This window comes from Rhipicephalus microplus, chromosome X (assembly GCF_043290135.1).
Source record: "Rhipicephalus microplus isolate Deutch F79 chromosome X, USDA_Rmic, whole genome shotgun sequence".
NCBI lineage: Eukaryota > Metazoa > Arthropoda > Arachnida > Ixodida > Ixodidae > Rhipicephalus > Rhipicephalus microplus.
In genome coordinates, this window is record NC_134710.1 from 359,660,200 (window position 1) to 359,683,484 (window position 23,285).

At 43.1% G+C, this 23,285-nt stretch overlaps 1 protein-coding gene across 1 annotated transcript in view; it reads right to left on the reverse strand.

Moving 5' to 3' along the window:
- cutlet (chromosome transmission fidelity protein 18 homolog) overlaps positions 1-23,285 on the reverse strand; it is a 98,573-nt gene that overhangs the window by 68,848 nt on the left and 6,440 nt on the right. The window contains exons 4-8 of the mRNA XM_037413467.2: positions 8,764-8,844; positions 6,622-6,819; positions 4,262-4,411; positions 2,684-2,716; positions 179-276 (exon numbers count right to left, since the gene is read on the reverse strand). Of these exons, the coding sequence (XP_037269364.2) occupies positions 179-276; positions 2,684-2,716; positions 4,262-4,411; positions 6,622-6,819; positions 8,764-8,844 (560 nt within the window). The remainder of the gene's footprint in view (positions 1-178; positions 277-2,683; positions 2,717-4,261; positions 4,412-6,621; positions 6,820-8,763; positions 8,845-23,285) is intronic.

Genomic DNA, 23,285 nt, shown 5'->3' on the forward strand with positions numbered 1-23,285 from the left:
ATAAGGGAATATGAACAATTCGAAACACGCCAGAAGTTCTTGATGTCAAGAAAATGAGCAAGCACTACTAGATGCAAATTTATGTAAGTTCACTGCTGAAGGGACAGCTATGACTATGGGTGGAGCTGACATTTTGTCTAAGGTTATCACTGAGTATAGAAAATTGAGTGACTCCAACCTTGCATTGAGCTCAACAACATTGTAGCCAGCATGCCTTGCGATGACGTGTGCCAGTGTTGTCTTTCCAAGCCCTGGTGGCCCATAAAGAAGAATAACCTGAAATATGTAAATAGTTAAAATCACAGTTGTGAACAATAATTAAAAAAGACATTCTTATGTGCATAGCCCTAGAATAACACGAAATAAATGAACTACAGTAGACTCACGATAATTCAAATTATGATAATTCATACGTTCAGTTGATTCAAACAAAACTGAATTTTTTTGGTGTGCCCTCTATCCTTTCAATGTATTTAAAATCCTCTTAATTCAAACTCCATCATTTGGTTAATTCATACTTTTTGCAGGTCCATACGAGAAAATATCAGCGGCTTTCCCACTACTATTTAAAAATTTTTGTGCCCATATAATCCTCACAGTCTAAAAATAAGCACCTGAGGCCTTCAAAAGAAAAGGCTCTGCAAGTAAACAAATGGTTGAAATGAAGTACACGCATGGGAAACTGTGATGCTTCTGAACTGGTATAGAGTCATTTGTGTTGAAGGCACATGCCTGTAGCAATGAAGCAGTTAGAAATTCACGATTTCTTTAAGAGGTTTGATCAGCAGTAAATGGCCAATAAACTTATGGACTTTACATGTCTGCTTTGTGTTAACTGTGTGAAGTTAGGGCTTAAAGACACTTGAAAAAATTTTAAGCGTGATAAAATCAATGCTGAATCATAACGTGTGGTGTTACCTCACTCAGAGTCATCTATATGAGTACTACTTATGATAATTCAAACAAAATCCAGAAATCCCTTTGAGTTTGAATTACCAAAAGTCGATTGTAGTAAAGCACAAGAGTAGCAGTACAATTTGTCATCAATACTGAAACTAAAAACATAAAAAAATGGCTAATCCCTCTTTCTATGAATCGGTATAACACGAAAGTGGTTAGACGCCCCACGATAAAACTTATCCTCCGTGTTTAGTTTTTTTTTCTTTGCAATCTATTAGTAAATATTTTATGTCATATCCGTGACAAAAATATGTCAGCTGAGGCATGGTGGACCCCGGCATAATATACTTTCACGTTAAAAGAAGAAAAATTACCAAAGTTCCACTCCATGTAAAATATCTAGAAAGCGCGCAACTGCAGTTCTTCCGTGTATCCCATGTGAACACATTTTTAGGGGCGAAGCTCCTTATGGTGTCACCCGTTCGTCTCCCATCATCGTTTGTAACCACCGCTTGTGGAGTCTCCAATCCAAACATAGATGACACTTTTTGTACTATATAACGAATGCATATATGCTGAGAAATGCAAAATCGTCCTTCACTAGAGGGCGTTTTGTGGCAAAATATAATAATAAAAGCTGAGTTTTATGAAAACAGGATTTACGTCACACGTACGGAAGGAGAGAGAGACGATCGCACCACTGCAATTGGGTGTTCATCCGTGGCACCGTGTGCCAGGGGGCGCTCTATACAGTAAAAGCACCGTTTTGGCGCACGCGCCAACAGACGTTCATCGATGGAGGATGGACAAGGCTGCCGAGCAGCGTGCGCGCAGGGCGATCTCCGGTGTGTCGTTTGACTACCCCGACCACAAGACGACCATCAGGGGGACGTGTATCGACGTCCTCTTCACCAACTGTCAAGATGTTCGACCATTGCAAGAACTGCTTTCGGTCCACTTTTCGGACCACAAAGCTGTGATAATGAAAGTGAAACACCAACCGGAATTACTAAACAACCTTTAAAATAAAATTGTTTCAGAATGACACGTTACTGACGAGTTTCATTGGGGTGTGTGGCGAGGTATGTTTAATACATAAGAGCTTTGCCCTCTCTCCATTATTCACCCCGTGAATATGCAGTCATTTTTTTTTTTTCATGTTTTGTGATCTTGTGTGGGTGTCTGTGATTATATTATTTGTAGAGTAGAGATAACATGATGGCACATTTATTGCACTACTTCTCCCCCACCATCCCATCACTACCCCCCCCCCCCCCCCTTGGCACTATCACCTCAAGGTCTACTGAGAAGCGCTCAAGAAATCGCACTTACCAGTTTTATTGCGCGATTTGAGTGCGTGTCATAAAGCACGATTGCTCTCCTCAGTTGCAATTCTGCAACACACTGGAGTTGCAACTATGTAATTTTAACAGATATAGTGCATCCCTGCACCCCATGGCAAGAAGGGCATCTGATCCAAATGCCACTATTGGCTGGTTCCAGCTATCAAACGTTAGCAGCACTCTACTGTGTGATGAGACTGATGACACACCTGCTATATGACAAGCTTATGATGAGTGTCAGTATGGTCCTATGTATGAAGAGAGGGTGCCCAAGAAAGTGGCAACTTCACGCTCAGCTCGTGAAGTGTCCTTGCTGTCTACAATTGCAAGATCTGGTTGAGCTGTTCTTAGCAGAATCTGCTTCCCACAGATTGTGTTTTTTTTTTACCAAGTACAAGGGGTGGTTCAGGAGCCCTTTGAATAAAAAAAAAACAACTTGCTTTTTGCTGAGGTCTTTTATGTTCATCCAATTCCTGCAAGAAAAAGAGAAGCAAAACATGAACAGCAGTAGTATGGCAAGTCCTCCCATATGCAGTATGCTACACACAATACGTTAATGCAGTGACATTAAGCTTATATATACGTTGCATTCACCACAAAAGAGGTGATTAACACCAGTGGGTGACTCAACACAATGATATAAGCACAAAGGTACTACAAATAAAGTACAACTAAAGTTTAGTGAACAAAGGTGCTCACAATTGGTAAAATTGGGGAAAATGAAAAAACTACGGTCACCTAAATGCAGGGGGTCATCACTTAGTATTATGCAAAGATGGAAGAACTGTGAACGTAAAACTAAAGGAAAAAAATATTACACATAATCCCTTGTATCGCAGCCCACTTACTCACTTTAGTATGTCGCCCTTGATCACATAAACATGGTGGTGGGAGTGTTACAAGGAGCATGAATAAAGAAAAAAAGAAACAGACAGAGGGTCAGACGAACTGGGAATGGGCATCTGTTTGCTTTTTCTATTTCCTCTGTTCCTCTGCCTTTTTCCCTGCTGCTTGTAACTTTTCCACCTATGAATGCATATGAACTCGCCAAACTGTCAGCACTATTGAACCATGGTTAAAACGGAGACGGCTGGGATTTTTTTTTTCCTTTTTTCCACATTGATATAGGAGCTCCCAACTAATAAACTAATACGTATATTCACCCCACAAAAACCATCAAAAGAAAGGGATCACAGGTATGCAAGGCTGCTCTGTAACATTAGTAATACAATATAACTCACTGGCATAGCAAAACCTGAGCATATTTCTTGCAAGCAACTGAAAGAAGAATAACTTGACCAACACTACATATTGTCAATGAGAGAGAAAAGTGAGAGAGTTCAAGAACTGAAGTATGAACCAAAAAGCAGTTTAGATTGACAGGCAAAAGAATACAGTGAGAAAGGAAAATGCATATTTTATGACTACTGCACAAACTGCTTGGATATGAATATTTAAAAGAAAGGGCAGAACTTGGAATTTCTCATGTGCCTCATGATTTCAAGAAACACATAAGAGCTCTGAGAAAAGTGATGTTTCAGGAGACCTTTGATAAGCTGCACACCTGGTGCACGTTGTCTTGGCCAAAGTGAAGTTTCACGATCATTTTATACAGCACTTGAGCAAGCGTCGCCCAGACTTGGAGCCATCAGTTGTGCAGTATCTCGGGCTTATGACATGGGCCTCAATGTAAATTAGCTAACTTATAAACAGTTCTTTCACATAGCATGCTAGTACGCGTAAATGGTAGTGAAAGCCATGATTATTAATTGTATATCGCTACATTCAAGCACAACCTTGACAGGAATAAACAGATAAAGATCATGTCACAATAAAACATGAAGTGTTATTGAAATACAGGACTATAGTGAAAAATAACAGTAATAAAGTACCAGTATTACCCCAATATTCAGAAAAGTGGGACTATAAAACAAAACATACAAGCTAATTAACATCAAACAAAACACCTGTCATGCCTAAATGAGAAAAGAAGTCCCGAAGTATGCACTTTGACTCACCTCCTTGACCTCTGGCATGTACCGCTTAGCAAAATTGCTCTGGTTATTGAAGGTCATCTGCTTCTGTTTGAGTGGCCTTACTTTTGGTGGCCGGCCAAACACAACAGTGTCCCACAGTTTCAGCCATTGCAGCAGTGTCCGGTTGACACCCTGTAAGCAAAATAAGTTTGCCTTTAGTAATGCTTTCATCGTGAAATTCCTAGTCTTTCAGAAAGCACTCCCTCACTGAATAAATTAGACTTTCAGCTTCAGTTTATTATTCATTCAAGACATAAAGGTTCCTGGTGAGTAACATGCAGACAAGGGTCCCAAAGTTGAGCGAGTGTAGCGGGACCCTTGTTCGGACTTTAGTGAATGTGTGGTGTTGTGTGACTGTACACTGTCTGGGATGACCACAGAGGAGGTTTGTGGCGAGCCAGTTTAAGCAACCATCCAGGGGCACATTTGTTGCTCAAAGGTAACATAAATGTAGCCGGCTACTCTGCCTCTAGCTTGCATCCAAGGACGATTTCTATCTCAGTTTACACAACAGTGAACAGAACGTTGCTGAAATGGCTGGAAGTTCAGCAAGCTCCTGCAATCTGTTGGCTTCGAGGTCTCGGTATGAGATTTCTTTTCGTTTGACAGAGTGCCTTATCACTTTGCTGGAAAAACTTGCGTGCATCTGTAATCTTAGTGGAAGCAGCAACGTAGACATCAGTTCTTGTAAGCTGGTACAAGAATGAGTCCAGCTCAATTCATGGCTCTGGGATGCCTGAACGGCACAGGTGGTTGCATACCCATGTAATCAAGCTAAAAATAGAAACGGTGGCCTCTGAGCATATTCCACCCCTTCTTCCTCAAGGTACGTCACAGGCAGCATGCGTTTCTCTTTGGAGTTCTGCAGCTAAGTGGGGGAGCGTGCTGGCTGCCTGCCAACATTGGAGGGCACCAGCACCAGCTTGGAGGGCCATTTCCTGTAACCTTATAACCTGGTGCTTTTGTTTGTTTGTATCCTTAGCTTTACCATCTAACCTTTATGCATTTTGTTTTTAGCTTAACATATTTTCTGAGTATAAATTATTGTTAGGGATGTGTGAATATTCTAAATTTTTAATATCTTTCTAATAGTGTTTGCTATTGAATTCGCATTTGAACTTTTAACATTCGGACTATTTGAACTTCCAGAAGACAAATTCAGTCAACGTCCGATTAAAGCTGACCCCTTCTGATGTTCAATACGCTTCACCTCATTAAAACTTCGTATTTCAGCAAAGCTGCCTTTTGGGCCTTGCTATGGTACAACTTTTCAGACAAAAAATAAAATAAACGTCTGAATGAAAGTGGTTCCTTCAAACTTTTTAAATGCTTTACTTTGCGACACCCTCGTGTTGCGGAAAAGCTACCTTTTAGGCTCCGCTATGGTCGCAAATGTATTCACTCAAGAAAACGCTGGTTCCAACATGAAGGTGACAGAGCTGGGGGCTCATTTAATGCTGTTTTGAAACTAAAATTTGGGCAGTAAGTCCAAAAAAACAGATGCCAAAGATTTTTAGCATCTAAAATTTCAGATGTTTTTAAATATTGCTATCTATGAGGCAGATTTGGAACTACGGACTTGAATGGTGCACACCCTTGCCCGCCACATCAGTTTGGCTACCACAGAAGTTGAAAGAGGAGGACAAAGCTGAGAAAATCTTTGCCTTTCATGTGTACATGAACACAATTCGGCCTCTGCATGGCCCCATTGTTGACAAGACAACTATGAAACACCACCCCATTAGTGTTTCACTAACCTAGCTGAAACGCTTTGTTGTTGCTGTCTCACAAGAAAGTGCTTAGAAATCCTCTCCAACCTTTTCTTTCTGCAATTTCACTTCAAAGTATTTGAAAAATATTCTAGAAGTATTCGATTAAGATTAGAAAAATATACGTTTCGATTCACACTCACACTTAAATATTCGAATTCGCTTCACACCTAAAATTTTGCTATTAACACAGCTCTAATTATTATCCTTTTTCTTTAGCAAACCATGTTCTTTTCTTCACACCTATAATTTTGACAGTATCTATAAATAAACAAAAATACAGTAATGATATTCTTGTACAGAACAAGTGTACAGAAATCAACAGACAACTGCCTTGAGATGCCCATTTTAACATTCCGTCAAACACAGCCACTGCTAACTGCAATACTTTTGTGTGACAGTGGCAGAGGAGCTGGCATGATGCCCAACACTGAAGCCACACTGTTTCAGTTCATATTTTGTCTCCTGAGGGTCCTCACCGAATTGATGATCCTGTTCTGATGTATTTGCAACATCAGAAGTCTACTTTTCATGTGTAGTTTAGAAGAAACACATTACTCGCAGTGTACTCACATCATCACTGAGCAGCTCGATGAAGTTTGATGGACGATATTTTTCTACCCAGAGCGATGCCTTCCCGGATGATGCTCGCTGAAGGCCAGGGCCACCGCCGCTTTCACCAACCAGCACACCTTCCGGAAGCGAATTCATCTCATGATTCTCAGTGATGTTGGCCGTGTGCTCAGCCTCTGCTTGCTTTTGCCGCTCAAGCTGCAAGACAATGATCTCATTTAAGTCCTTACCTCGGAGATGAAAAAGTGACCCAGATAAATGAAGGCACTAAATGCTTCTGTGATAACTTGTTCCCATTTTTTTTTTTTCAGCAATCACAACACAACCAGGTGCAAGCGATATGCACTACAACACGCAATATGCTGACATAGGCAACATTAATTATACCTGGGATTTTATGTGCCGAAACCGAACTATGATTATGGAGCCCGCCACAGTTGAGGGGTCCAGATAATTTGACCATCTCGTGTTTTTCAACGTGCAGTGACGTAGCACAATACACCCTAGCCTTTCACCTCCATTGAGATGCGACTTCAGCAGCTGGGATCGAACCCGTGACCAAGCAACCAAGCACTTGGTTGCTTGGTTGCAGGTCAGCAGCTAAGCAACCGCTACACTACCACAACAGACAATAAGGCAACAATAAAGCAAGCATTTAAATTGAAATAATGTGGCATGCTTATGCAGACAAGAGGCACATAATTTTTTTTTTCAGGACATGCTCCATAAAAAATCATCATCACCATCATCAGCCTGACTACGCTCACTGCAGGGCAAAGGTCTCTCCCACGATCCGCCAATAAAGCCGGTCTTGTGCTTTCCGTTGCCTCATTATACCTGTGAACTTTTTAATCTAATCGGCTTACCTAAATTTCTGTCTCCCCTTCGTGCATTTGCCTTCTCAGGGAATCCAGTAAGTTACCCTTAGTGACCAGCGGTTATCCTGCCTACATGCTACATGCCCGGCATGTCCATTTCTTTTTCTTGATTTCAACAATGATATCTTTAACCCCGGTTTGTTCCCTGATCCACTCTGCTCTCTTCTTGTCTCTTAAGGTTACACCTATCATTTTCTTTTCTACCGCTCGCTGCATCGTCTTCAATTTAGGCTCAATCCTCTTTGTAAGCCTCCAGGTTTCTGCTACGTAGGTAAGTACTGGCAAGATGCAGCTGTTATATACCTTCCTCTTGAGGGTTAGTGGCAGCCCCGCCACGGTGGTCTAGTGACTAAGGTACTCGGCTGCTGACCCGCAGGTCGCGGGATCGAATCCCGGCTGCGGCGGCTGCATTTCTGATGGAGGCTGAAATGTTGTAGGCACGTGTGCTCAGATTTGGGTACACGTTAAAGAACCCCAGGTGGTCGAAATTTCCGGAGCCCTCCACTACGGCGTCTCTCATAATCATATGGTGGTTTTGGGATGGTAAACCCCACATATCTATCTATAATAGGCTGTGTAAAAATTAACCATCACTTTTTGATTAACTTCGTAGGTCTACACATAACACTTTAGGCCTGCCATTTAGGCCTGCCATTGCTTCCCCAACACTGCAAGCAATTGTGAAAAGTTTGCTTAGCTCACATTTATAACAAACATACTGAGCCTTCATGTCATTACTCATACTTTTTTATGACACTTGTGCAAAATAAGCACAAGATGACTGACAAAGTTTTCCCACAGCTGTCCTTGCTTTCCTTTCTTCAGGTGTAAATATTTATTAAAAACACTGTGCACTCCCTTCTCTCGCACAAGGAATCAGGCTAGAATAAAGAAATCCTATTCAGTTTGTACATCTTGCAGTTTTAGGCAGCCCTCCTTGTATGACAAACCAAACCCATCAAACAGTACAAGCTCTGGCAAAAATGATGAAGTGCCTTTAGAATGGAAGCTTCAGCCACATGACTGAATATGCGGGTCTTATAATAAAGCTCAACTCATCAGTCAACAGATGACATGCACCACAAAAGGAGATTTCTTTGTACTAAATTTTAAATTACTGAATTAAGCAACTTGCATTTGTTCCGCCTGCTCTGTTATCGTTTATACATTAAACTCTGGAGTGATTTATCAGCTTGAAGTCATTATGCAGGGCATACAAGTTTTGTATGCAGCCAAACAATGAGGCAAATAAAAAAAGCCTTACCTCTGCCTGTGCATCAAGCCATACATCCCAGAAAGGCCTGGACAGGAGGTTTCCTCTCGGTCGATTAGTGGACAGCAGAAGCTGAAAATATGCAGAGGAAGAAAGAACAGATGCAGCAAATGTAAAAAATTAAAAAACAAATAAAAAGAAACCTTACAACTGAATTATATACAATACCGAAGGTGCATTCTATTAAAAGTCGAACATCTGAGTAGTATTGTCAGTTTGCTGAACATACAATACCGAAGGTGCATTCTATTAAAAGTCGAACATCTGAGTAGTATTGTCAGTTTGCTGAACAACGCCAAATGAAGGAATGGATTCAGCATTTTCCTTCACACAAAGGGAAGAAGACAACAATGTTCTGAAGCACTGCCTGTGTTAGATCAGTTTGCCCACCTGGAAAAGTACATCAAACGGACTTCTAGACGGCCTGTTCCTTACCCTCCACGGCACAAAACATGGCTGCCAGATGCACTCGACACCGCATCTATGGCAGTGGTGGCAACTACTACTCCTGGAGCCTCTGTAAAAGGAACTACAGACCATGCTCCTGAGAACAAGAGACTACGAGACAAACAAGACGACTCCGATCCTTCGGATGAAAATGCAGAGGATATGAGCCACGCATACTTCACAGTTGTATCCTACAAAAAAAAAAAAAAAAAAAAAAAAAGAGGTACTGGTGTTCCTGTTGTCTTCAGGCCTACCAAGGATGGAGGAAGCTTATGGAAAGTTAACCGTAACACTGTTGCATCAGCCGTTGTAACGTCTGCTCAAGAGAAAATTCTCAACCATCGCCTCAACAAGGACGGAAGCCTGATGGTCACAGTGTCGACCCTGCTGGCTGCCAACCGTCTACCAACGGTGACTGAATTAGCAGGCGTACCTGTGGAAGCCCGAATCCCATACTCTTACACAGCAAACTATGGGAAAATAGAAGATGTCCTTCTGAGTTACTCAAATGAAGACTTACAAGACTATCTACATGATCAGGGTGTCATGTCGGCAAGAAGACTCACCAGCTACACACCCGGAGATTGCGGCAAGGTCAAAAAGATATGTCGTCGATCTGTTATTTTGGAATTCGCCAAGAATTCACCACTACCTAAACGAGTTACGCTTGGGTTCTGTAGCTACCCAGTGGCCGAGTACGTCGGGGCAGCTATACAGTGTTATAAATGCCAGAGGCATGGTCATATATCGGGACATTGCAATGGCCCTGTGCACTGCAAAGTCTGTGCTGGTCCTCATTCACACAAAGAGTGTACCTCAAGAGCACAACCTAAATGTGCTAACTGCAGTGGTCCCCACCCTGCTTCATATGGAGGGTGTGTTAAAAAGAAGGCTGTTACACTTGCACGCTCATCAGAGCAAACACAAGGGAAACCACCAAGGCGCAATGAACCACTGCCTAATCCAGAAGTTGTATTCACGAATATAAAAGACTTCTCCCAGGAAAGATCATCACAAAGCCGAAAGACATCTGGTGACACATACGCTGATGTGACGAAAAAGAAATGCGGAAAGCCGACTGGCACATTGCATCTTTCAAAACCACCACAAAGCGTCTCACAACATTGAGTGGTCAAGTACAGCTGACACCAGTCAAAGCCACCGCAACACGACAGGGGGATCTACGAAAGGCAACAACACGGAAACACAGACCAAGATTTTGCACGCATATTGATTCCGATGCTATTCACAGCTCTCAAAGCGGTTCTCCGTGTAAATCCTTCGTCAAGATCTCCCAGAGGTAGAAGCAATTCTTACAATAGAGCCATTGGTGTCGACGTCTTACGCTCCACAGGGGCATTCTCCCTCGCAGTAGTAGTCATGGCTCCCCAACGATATCTTCACCTCCATTTCCTCTTCTTTATTTCAACTATGATATCCTTAACCCCCGTTTGTCCCCTAATCCACTCTGCTCTCTTCTTGTCTCTTAAGGTTACACCTACCATTTTTCTTTCCATTGCTCGCTGCCTCGTCCTCAATTTAAGCTGAACCCTCTTTGTAAGTCTCCAGGTTTCTGCTCCGTAGCTAAGTACTGGCAAGATACAGCTGTTATATACCTTCCTCTTGAGGGATAGTGGCAATCTACCTGTCATAATTTGAGAGTGCTTGCCGAATGTGCTCCACCCCATTCTTATTCTTCTAGTTACTTCAATCTCGTCGTACGGCTCTGCGGTTATTACCTGCCCCAAGTATACATAGTCTTTTACAACTTCAAGTGCACTATTACCTATCTCGAAGTGCTGCTCCTTTCCGAGGTTGTTGTACATTACTTTCGTTTTCTGCAGATTAATTTTAAGACCGACCTTTCTGCTCTCCTTGTCTAACTCCGTAATCATGAGTTGCAATTCGTCTCCTGAGTTACTCAGCAATGCAATGTCATCAGCGAAGCGCAGGTTACTAAGGTACTCTCCAGTAACTCTTATCCCTACCTGCTCCCATTCTAGGCTTCTGAAAACCTCCTGTAAGCACGTGGTAAATAGCATTGGGGAGATTGTGTCCCCCTGCCTTACCCCCTTCTTGATTGGTATTCTCTTGCTTTCTTTATGAAGCACTATGGTAGCAGTTGATCCCCTGTAGATTTCTTCCAGAATGTTAATACATATATACTTCATCTACGCCCTGATTCCGCAGTGTCTGCATGACAGCTGATATTTCTACTGAATCAAACGCCTTCTCGTAATCTATGAAGGCTATGTATAGTGGTTGGTTATACTCTGAGGATTTCTCTATTACCTGGTTGATAGTATGAATGTGGTCAACTGTTGAGTAGCCTGTTCGAAATCCTGCTTGTTCCTTTGGTTCATTGAATTCCAATGTTTTCTTTACTCTGTTAGCAATTACCTTTGTAAATAGCTTGTATACTACAGAGAGCAAGCTGATCGGCCTGTAATTCTTCAAGTCCTTGTCATCTCCTTTCTCATGTATTAAGATGATGTTAGTGTTCTTCCAAGACTCTGGTACTCTTCCCGTCAGGAGACACCTCGTAAACAGGGTGGCTAGTTTTTCTAACACAATCTGTCCTCCATCTTTCAGCAGATCTGATGTTACCTGATCCTCACCAGCAGCTTTGCCTCTTTGCATGCTCTCCAAAGCTTTTCTGACTTCTTCTATCATTACTGGTGGGGTGTCATCTGGGTTACTGCTAGTTCTTATAGTATTAAGGTCGTGGTTGTCTCCGCTACTGAACAGATCTCTGTAAAACTCTTCCGCTATTTTAACTATCCTATCCATATTGCTACTTATTTTGCCTTCTTTGTCCCTTAGTGCATACATCCGACTTTTGCCTATCCCAAGTTTCCTCTTCACTGCTTTGACGCTTCTTCCGTTTTTCAGAGCGTGTTCAATTCTCTCCATGTTATACCTTCTTACATCGCATACCTTACGTCTATTAATCAACTTTGAAAGCTCTGCCAGTTCTATTTTGTCTGTTGTACTTGACACTTTCATGATTTGACACTACTTAATTAGGTTCTTCGTTTCCTGGGAAAGCTTGCCAGTGTCCTGTCTAACTACCCTGCCTCCAACTTCCACCGCACACTCCGTAATAATACTCGTCAGATTATCATTCATTGTATCTACGCTAAGGTTGGTTTCCTCACTAAGAGCCGAGTACCTGTTCTGCAGCGACACTCTGAATTCCTGTACTTTCCCTCTCAGTGCTAGCTCATTGATTGGCTTCTTGCGTATCAGTTTCTGTCGTTCTTTCTTCAAGTCTAGGTGAATTCGAGACCGTACCCTTCTATGGTCACTGCATTGTACCTTGCCAACCACTTCCACATCCTGCACGATTCCTGGGTGTACACTCAATATAAAGTCTATTTCGTTCTTATTTTCGCCAGTAGAGCTCCTCCATGTCAACTTGCGGTTTTCTCGTTTTCGGTAGAAGGTATTCAAAATCCGTAAATTATTGCGTTCTGCGAATTCTACTAGTAGCTCCCCTCTGGTGTTTCTAGTACCGATGCCATAATCTCCTACTGCCTGGTCTCCAGCCTGCTTCTTCCCTACCTTTGCATTGAAGTCGCCCATCACTATAGTATACTGTGTTTTTACCTTATTCATTGCCGATTCCACGTCTTCATAGAAGCTTTCAACTGAAGCGTCATCATGGCTGGATGTAGGCGCGTAAGCCTGTACTACCTTCATCTTGTATCTTTTATTCAGTTTAATTACGATACCTACCACCCTTTCATTAATGCTATAGTATTCCTCTATGTTGCCAGCTATGTTTCTGTGAATTAGGAACCCCACTCCCAGTTCTCTTCTGTCTGCCAAGCCCCGATAGCAAAGGACGTGCCCATTCTGTAGCACCGTATAGGCCTCATCTGTCCTCCTAACCTCACTGAGCCCTATTATATCCCATTTAACACCCTCCAGCTCCTCGAATAGTACAGCTAGACTTCCCTCACTAGATAAGGTTCTAGCGTTAAACGTTGCCAAGGTCAGGTTCCAATGGCGGCCTGTCCAGATCCAGAGATTCTTAGCACCCTCTGCTGCGTTGCAGATCTGACCGCCGCCGTGGTTCATAACAATAACAGGTAAACAGGAATACACCCCCATCGGAGTATACCTGGAACCAGGCAGGCCTTTCGACGCTTGAAAACTTGATTTCAAGAACACTTTCCGCACACATCATTTGTGGAGACTTCAATGCCCACAATAAAATTTGGGGCAGCTCACACACTTGTTCTCGAGGAGCTAAGCTTGCAGAGCTGCTCTCAAAACGTTCAATTGAATCTCTAAATGACGGCAGCATCACCTACCTACGAGGCACCACGACTACCAGCAGCATCGACGTGACCTTCGCAACAAATTCAGTCGCTCGCAACTTTGACTGGTGCACCGACTTGGAAATGCATGGGAGTGATCACTACCCAATCATGATATCAACTGCTGGTGCAAATATGACATCAAGGAGAACTGCCATGAAATCCACAAATTGGAATGCATACAAAGACGCAGCAAGAAAAGGAATCACTGCTGCTACAAAGGATGATGAATTACTCGCTACGATGGCTCATTGCCTAAAAGAATGCACACATGTTCCAACTAAAAACGACAGGTTTCCGTCAAATAATTAGGAGTTTAAAAAACTGTGTGCTATTCGCAGGCGAGCTGAACGGAAAGTTCTGCACACAAAGAGTTTAGAAGACCACCGAGCCTGCCGACGAACAATGTGTCATATTCGGCGCTACCTGGATAAACGTAGCTGGCAAAGATGGCGTGACTTTTGCTCAACATTACATGTCCATCAACCTGTGTCCAAAATCTGGCGGGTTTTTAGAGGCATGCGCATGCCAATCCAGCAGCTTCACCCTTTCGCCGCACTCTCCCTGCACGAACGAAAATCCCTCGAAGAGCTCTCAGAAGGATATTGCGCACTACTATCAACAAATTCAAGGCTTTGGACCTCATCTGCAGGTAATCAGCCTGGAAACTCACAGGTGGCAGTGCCAGTGCTGACATACCTTTTACAATTGAGGTACTGAACACTGCTATCCGTGAGTCAAACAGGCACACATCATCTGGCCATGACGAAGTAACCTATGAAGCCATTGCAAAGCTACCCTAAATGTCCCGCCTACAACTCCTTGAATATTAAAGTTCCTTGTGGATGTCTGGAGTGGAGTGGTCCCCACTGAGTGGGAGCTGGTGAAAATAGTGCCCATTTTGAAACCTGGTAAGCAGTCAACAAGCTACACCTCTTTCCGGCCAGTTGCCCTACTGAGTTGCGTTGGCAAACTCATGTAGCGAATGATTCACAAACAATTGACATGGTTCCTAGAAAGTCGCAACGAATTTCCGCAAGAAATGAATGGGTTCCGCCAAGGCAGGTCGGCTATCGACAATGTCATCGCACTTGTCTCTTCCCTTGAAAAGGATCTCTCCGCAGGTCGAATCCCGACAGTCGTATTTCTTGACATCAAGGCAGCTTTCGACTCAGTCTTTCACCATGCCGTGCTCAGCCCCCTCCTTTTCAACGTTACCCTGATGCACATAACAAAATCACTTCCTCGAGAAACACACATCACGATTTATGCCGATGACATCTGTATCTGGAGCGCTTCAAGATCATGTTACATCACCAAACAGCGACTTCAAAAAGCTTTACAAAACATCACCACATATCTAGTGCCTTGAGGCATGCACCTTTTACCAGAAAAGAGCACAGCCATTGCTTTCACGAAAAAGAAAATGAGCAAGTACGCACTACTCCTCGGTGGACGGCCGCTGACCTATGTACGGTCTCAAAGATTTCTGGGAATCATCAGCGACAGAAATCTTTCCTGGTCTCCTCAGGTGAAGAAACTTCAAACTAGAATAGTAGCAGCAACTCAACTCTTCAATTTTATGGCTGGAACACGATCGACATGTAGATGCCGCTCCATGATACTGCTTGAGAAAGCATACATTGAAGGAACATTACGCTGTTGCCTACGGGTGCTTCACCGATTATCCCCAATAAATAAGAGAATTTCGGAATCCGCACACAACAGCTGCCTACGAATATGCCTAGGGCTCCCGAAGAGCTCAACAGCATGGGGAGTGTAGCGGAAGCAGGATGTCTCCCACTGGATGTCATCTCTATCCAAGAAACCATGCGTACTCCTCTTCGACATGTATTACAAGGTAAAAAGCATTTCCTGTACTGAGTTCACCTAAAGCACAGCAATTCTGCAATCGGCCAAGCTGTGCGAATGCTTAAACTCTCCCCTATTAGTCAGCCACAAAAATTATTGCCTGCAACATTTCGTCCCTGGACACTTTTGCCTCTAACTATAAAACAAGTTGTACCTGGCATCAATGGGGCAAAGAGACGAATGTCAAAGGCTGCACTGTTGCAGACTACTCTCCCCTTCTTAGGCGAGAACTATGCTCAGCACTCACATATTTACACCGACGCCTCAACCACTCGAGAGATTTCCGCTTATGGACTTTATATCCTTTCTACAAGACAAATGCTATCCTGTCGACTGCAACGGAAGACATCCTCGACAGCACCAGAACTTCATGGCATCAAAAAAGCTGTCCGTTACATCTTGCACCAAACACTGGACCGATGGGTCATTTTCACCGACTCCAAGGGAGCACTACAAATATTGTTCAACCTCCTAAAGAAAACAAATTCTCATCCCGTTTCATTCGACATAGCATACCTACATCACCTGGCTGTTACCGCCGGGAACTCTATCACATTTCAGTGGATACCGGCTCATTGTGACATTCCCGCCAAAGAAAAAGCAGATGAAACAGCACGCAAAGGTCTTCGACACCACAATTACAGACAAACTTATTTCACTAAATTAGATGCTGCTCAGATGGCTAAAAGACTTGCGTTCGAAGACAATAAAAGACGCTGAAACCTTCCGACACAACATTACGCCTTCCTTCACTATATCGACCCTATCTGAGAACAAGACTCTCATTCGAAATTCCTCGGCATCTGGAAACGCTATACCATCATCTATGTCTAAACAGTGGCTATGTTAACAGCCTACGATACCCCTTCGGTCAGCCAGCGAGTCCGTATTGCAACAACTGTGGCTCCATCGAAACTCAGGAACATATATTGTTTGAGTGTAGAGCATATGCTGATGAGCATGCGCTTTATGAACATTGCATGCATTCTATAACAGAGAGAACTTTCTCCTTTGACTGTGTATTGGGACCTTTAGCCTGCCCCACTTTACAGAGGCGTTCCATGAAACTTTTGTTTGCGTACTTGGACAGCATCGCTCAGCTAGACAAGCTGTAGCTGTAGCTTGACACCACGGAAAATCTATTAACGCGCGTCTTCATTCATTGGTCAAAGAGGTGGCCTTTTCCTTTCTACATTTTAGTTTTTTTTTTCTCTCTCTCTTCCTACTCATACTTCCAACCCACAATCCCCTTCCCCACGCAGAGTAGCAAGTCAGCGAATTTTATATGCCGGCTAAATTGTCTGCTTTTCAATAAAGAGTTCTCTAGCTGCCTCTTTCACACAAACATAGAAGTATACTTTACATCACTGCAGTGGCACACTGAAAAACTTGGTATGGAGCCCTGAGGCACCTTTATGTTCAAAATAAAGTCGAACCCTTTTATAAAAAACACTGATATAAGTGACAAATGGGTATAACAGACACTAGTGTGCCTACTGTAAAATATGGGTTCATAAGAAAATGCATACGAGCTACCCTGTTTGTAAGAGACATCTCATGTAAAAGACAAGAATTGCTGCCTAAAGCATGCCTATTATAAAGGGGTTTAACGGTATCATGATGTAAAATTATTGCTCACACTTGCAATGAATAGTGAAATCAATTCTAAGTCGACAATAACCATAACCAGTTCATATGTGCAAAATTATGAGTCACTTCACTATTTTCAGGCTTTTAAAATTACCCCAAAGCATTTGAAGAGACACTTCAACAAAGAAGCTAAAATATGACAGAGCAGTGTGAAAATTTTTCAGAGCCAGTTTTGCATATTTTTGGTATGTACAACAACACGAGTGCAAGGTGCTTATGGAATTCTCTATTTGTCTGTCAGTTGCAAGACCCACAGAACAGGGTAATAATATCTCTACAACAAATAAGTGTTTTTCGCAATCACACACACAAAAAAAAAACCTTTGCAACACAAAATTGCACTTATCCCACAAACTCCCACGCTGTGTGGGAGTAACTTTTTTCATTTTACTTTATTGACTGTAAGTTAATTGATATGTTGGGTTTAACGTCCCAAAACCACCATATGATTATAAGAGATGCACATAATGACTGCAAGTAGTCAAATTTCCTTTTACAGATTTTTGCCACCGCTATCGCTTCCTTGTACCACTCTTTCTTCCAGGAATCTGTTGGTGATATTTCTTAAAATGAATAACTTTTATATTCCTCCAGTGAAACTCTAGACTTTCTTATTTGCTATCGTTTATTAAGAATTTCGGGAAGTGATTTCCAGTTTTTTCTTTACCTCTTATTTTTCTACTTTATTTTATGGGTAACTTCAGCCTGCTATGTCTCATAAATGGTTTGATCAAACTTAAATTGCTGCTATTTATAAGGGGTGAACTTTCATTAATCATTCATCCATATGCATCATTTCTGTGGATGGTACAAGAACAAAGAATTGGGAGTTAAAATATACATTCATCAAGCAGCAGCAGAGAGTGTAGACGCCCAACTGTAAAGATTATTGCCTCATCTATGACAGTATCATGCATCACTGAGATGAAACCAACACTAACGTACGGAATGTTCTTCTAAAAAAGAACAGTATTAACAACAATGACTTGGATCAATGTATAATGTTTTTCAGGTATATAAATCATCAGCTGGGCGGTATTGTTTAAGTGTTGTTTACGAGCATGCATGTGTGCTTTTCACCAACAAACTTGTAGCCGTTAGACAGCAGTCGCGTATGCACCTCCCCCCTTTCTTGTGAGAACTTTAACAGCTTATTCAATAATCAGCGGTATTACTGAGACTGCCAGGTATTAACCAAAACATGATAATTTCTGCATGAAGGTATGAAAAAAAAAGATGTAAAACAAAAATCTGTTTGCAAGGTTTAAAATGTGAAGAACAATAACCTGTGAAAACGTAATCTAAATGATGCATTTTTATTTTCTACCCTATGAATGTAAAACCCAAATAATCGCATCAAGCAGGAGCCTATCGAAAGGGTTATCTATACCATACATGAGATATTACGGTATGTCACTACAAACTTATATGTATAGTACTACCTAGGAAATTCCAGTTTAATCTATTCAGACAAACAAGAACATATCTCCTTCACTCGACAGGACTATTCAGCAGCCTCCTGAGCTTTATAGAGTGGTATACATATAAAAACAGAGCAGTTGCCTCTATCACCCAAAGCGTAGGCTACCCAGTTATCCACTCATATTAAGGGGGGACGCGGCACTTCGGGACCGAAAATCAGCCAAAAAATTGAGTTTTCGCGGACCTTCTTTTCGCGTTCCCGACATCATTGCGCACCTATTTACAAAATTTCATAGCCGAATACCATCAACTTTTATCGTTATTCAACTTTAAAAAACCGAAAACGGGCGTCCTGCCCTTTAAATTGAGGCCGAATAGCGCAGGTTTCGGCTCTACGATACGCGGGAACTACGCGCTCGATCGGCCCCATTTTGGTCTTGTTTGAAAGAACGCGTTTTCAGCTGTTTTTTTTATTCAGTAAGCAACATTGAGCGTTTCCCCGGCTCGAAAAACGGGGCCTCAAAGACGAAGAGCCGCGCTCACTGCCATTGGCTAAACGGCGCACGTGACTGAAATGGCGCTTTCCGGTTGGCTGAAAGCTCGCGGCTTGCGCCTGCATACGCGACCCGACGCCATTTTGAAAGGGTTACCGCTGTGACGCCTCGAAATCGGCAGAGCACTCTGAAGCTTCTGATCGTATCGCCATGCCTGGAAACGCAAAAAAGTATCGGACCGTGCACGCATTTGGTCGCAGGAAACGCAAAGGTCGTGGGAGAAAGTCTACGAAGTCATCAGAGCCCTTGGTTGACTCCGACGAACGATGTGTCGACGCTCCGCGGCCGTTCAGCGATGGTGCGACCGAGCGCGTTGCCTCCGACGACGATGACGGTGAAGCGAACTCCGGACGACTACGAATCGACGCCAAGGTGGTGACAAACGCCGAAGTTGAAGAAAATCATGCCCGGGAGAAAGCGACGCTCGACCGGCTTTCATCGGCGCCACCAACTGCACGGAAAATTGACTTTTTCACCGCGAGTTGTAGCGAGGCAACCACACAGGACTCGGACCACGCTGCTCCTTATCTGCTTATGCATCTAGATATCCTAAACGCGATAATGGGTGCCTTGTGTTGCAAAGCCTGCCACGGACCGGCTACGATCGTCAGAGGGGATCGGGACTACGGACTTGCCGTGAAAGTGCTAGTGCAGTGTGAAAGGTGCGGCGAGATCGCGAATGAATAGACTTCGCCCCGCGCGAACGGCACGAAAACGTGCAATCCGTTTGAAGTAAATCTTCTCGCTTCGAGGGCGATGGTAGCTACCGGCAACGGCCAAACGAAAATGAACGATATTTTCGCAACAATGGGCATCTCACACCGCGGTATGCACCACAAGACGTTTCAGCGGCATTTGAAGAACACGCTGGCACCCGCTGCAACGCGAGCGGCTGAGTCCGCTATGAGCGAATGTGCGGAAAAGGTTAGAACAATTTATGATGACTTGTGCTTCGGCCACCAGGGCAATATTGCCGTTAGCTACGACGGCACGTGGAAGACGCGAGGCCATTCTTCCCACATCGGCGTGGGCACAGTTATCTAATTATTTAGTGGCTACGTGTTGGACTACGTCGTTCTTTCCAACTTTTGCCTAGGCTGCGAGGTGGGCCCAAAGCCTAGTAGTGAGGGCTATCAAGAATGGAAGGCTAACCACAAATGCCAAAAAAATACGAACAGCAAAGCGGGGCAAATGGAAGTGGAGGCGGCTCTAATTCTATTTCAGAGGTCGCTTGAACGCCATGGCCTGCGCTACACAACTATGCTGTCTGATGGAGACTCTAGGACATTTTGCGCCATACAAGACGCCAAGGTGAATGGTTACATTGACGTGCAGAAGGAAGACTGTATTAATCATGTACAGAAACGGATGGGCACCGCATTGAGAAACCTGGTGCAGAAACAAAAGTGCGATGGGAAAAGAGGCCTTGGTGGGAAAGGCAGGCTCACAGGTGAGCTGATCACCAGGCTGAGCACATATTATGGCCGGGCTCTGAAATCGCATGAAGGTGACGTGGGCGAGATGCAAAAGGCTGTGACGGCCACATACCGCCACGTCACCTCCACTGATGAATGCTCGGACCACAGTCTGTGCCCAGCTGGTGAAACTTCATGGTGTCGGCACAATGCCGCAAAGGCAAAGGGTGAGCCCGACCCCAGGCATGCCTACAATCTACCGAAAGACGTGGCAGAGGCATTACTACCGGTTTATACCCGGCTTTCGGAAAGAGCCCTGCTTCGGAGGTGCGAACGCGGCAAAACGCAGAACTCCAACGAGAGCCTACATTCGGTAATCTGGAGTTTGGCCCCCAAGGAGCACCATGCGTCCCTGTTCGCTGTTGAAGCAGCTGTTGCAGAAGCAGTGCTGCGCTTCAACACGGGCAATTTGAATTCTGCAACGGCAATCTTAGGTGAAATGGACATGAATGCGACAAGTACTGGTGCCAGGAGAACGAGAAAAAAAGACCACCGTCGCAGCATTGTCTCCAACAAGAAAAGAACAGCCTCATTGGAACTCCGGAAGCTAGTGAAGAGGAGGCATGAGCACAGAATGCATTCAGACTATGCTTCTGGTGCGTTTTGAGGTTGTCTTGTTGCATCTTCTGCAATAAAAATGTGTGCCCACGTTTTTTCTCGATTTCTCAAAACGACAATTTTCATGTGCTTCCCATTATGCCGGAGCAATATCTCTTGTTCTATCTGGGTTATCATTACGATTTCTTTTTTGTTTCGAAGATAAATGCAGGGGATGTGTCGTAAAGTAAGTTTTATTGTAATAATTTTTGGAGAAAATTCTCTAAATGGATCTTTTGTTTCAAGTGTAGATGGGGAAATTTTTCATGTCATATTCAACATCCCACAACTTTGCTTCGAAATAGCCCAGAACAATGATTTATACTTTATTGCACACTGTGAACATACCGAATTGGTTCTATAGGTTGCACATCAATATCCGAGTTACAGTTAATTAGCTAATTAGGCCTTAATTGAAAAAGTCGCAGTTCATTATATCTTTAAAACTAATTGTCACAGCAAAAAAAGAATTAGATTTTTGAAATCAGCAGTAAAATCTACATAGGCTCTCCAAATTTGACTGAGGTACTCGCAAAAATAAAAGAGTTTTTGGAAGGTGTAGCATCCCCCCTTAAACAGTGGTAGCCAAGAACCCCACCTTTTGTCTCTTTAATGAACTTAAGCTGTCTCTGAGAAACTGTTCAGAAAATCCTCATCTCGGTTTTTAATCTGTATTGGCACGATTTTACCAGGAGTGTACAGGCAGACCTGCATCATCAAGCGAACCGATTTTCAAATGCAGACTGAAGCATATCGAGACCTAAATCTCAATGGGAAACCAATACTACTTAGCACATGGTTTACAAGAACAAAGCCATAAGCACTGAGGCATTTTTTTTTTAATGGAAGTATATAATCTTTCCTTTAAATTATTATGACTACCTTGCTTGTCCCTCATATGTAGAAATCAGTAAATGCCCTTTTTTCTTGGAATTAAAAGCTTCAAATGCTTTGCACCTTTACAACAATACACCCGCTTTGTTATGAGAACTTGGCACGAAACACCAGAGCAGAAGCCGATAGGACAAACACAAACTAACAACTGATTAATTGAAATCACACTAACTAGCCTCCTAGAACCATGCACACACGCATTAACAGTCATGACAAATGTTACTGTGCAAGTACATTGTTCCAGAAGGCAAGTTTGTGCAGTTTAAATAAATCACTAGTTAGTCTGAGTTCACACAGTCTACTTCTACTCTGGTGTCTCGTCCCAAGCACAGTTTAATTTCTTATAATCAGCCATGGGCAAGTTACCAATAAAAAGTAACAGAGTTACAGTTATAGTTACTGAAGCCAAAAAAGTAACTCTGTTACAGTTACAGTAAAAAAGCAAAGTAGTTACTTTTTCGTTACTGTATAAAAATTGATTACAAAAGAAATAATGCATTTTAATTAATAAAGATGTAGGAAGGCATGTAGGTAGTGAAAGTTGCATGTGGTGAAACCCTAGAACGATGCTGCACAGGGCCATAGCTTTGACCTAAACAATGTGTGTGTGGGGGGGGGGGGGGGGGAGGCTTCTGGAAACGTGGTTCATACGCTACGGCGCACCGGCTTACAACCCGCGGCCCCCTACCAAACGTTTGCAAGGACATGTGTGACTAATAAACTGATTGGCCACTGCCTATTTTTATTTTTTTGCCAGCGTCTACTGAGGATACCACCTGCATAGAAGGCGAAACGTCAATCACTTTGTTAATAATTGTTGTGTTAACTCGAAGTAGAGCTTTCACAATCAGTTACAACCCTGTTTTAAATGCTTCAGGTTTTCAGCAGTTTCATGCTGCTGTTTTCTAGCCATCTGTCAAGCGCGACTTGCTGGAAGCCTCAGACGGAGGAATCCTCCACTGGCATACCAAGAAAAGGGATAGAAGCTCAAGTGACAACAAGTATATATATATATTTCCCTTCCCACCTACCCCCCCCCCCCCCCCCAGAAAAATAAAAGCTATGAAGGAGAGGGGGGCAAGTGAACTTGTCAAGGTGTTCAGTGGCAACACTATTGATTTACGACATGTAGCTTTACGAATAAACATACCCTCCAGGCACACATCACTTCAAACTAGCCAGACAGGTCTTTGTCAAATATGTTTACCTTTAGACATGTATACAAGTAAACTCTGAACTAAGTCTTCTGCAGGGAAGATATTCCTCTCAGTGACCTG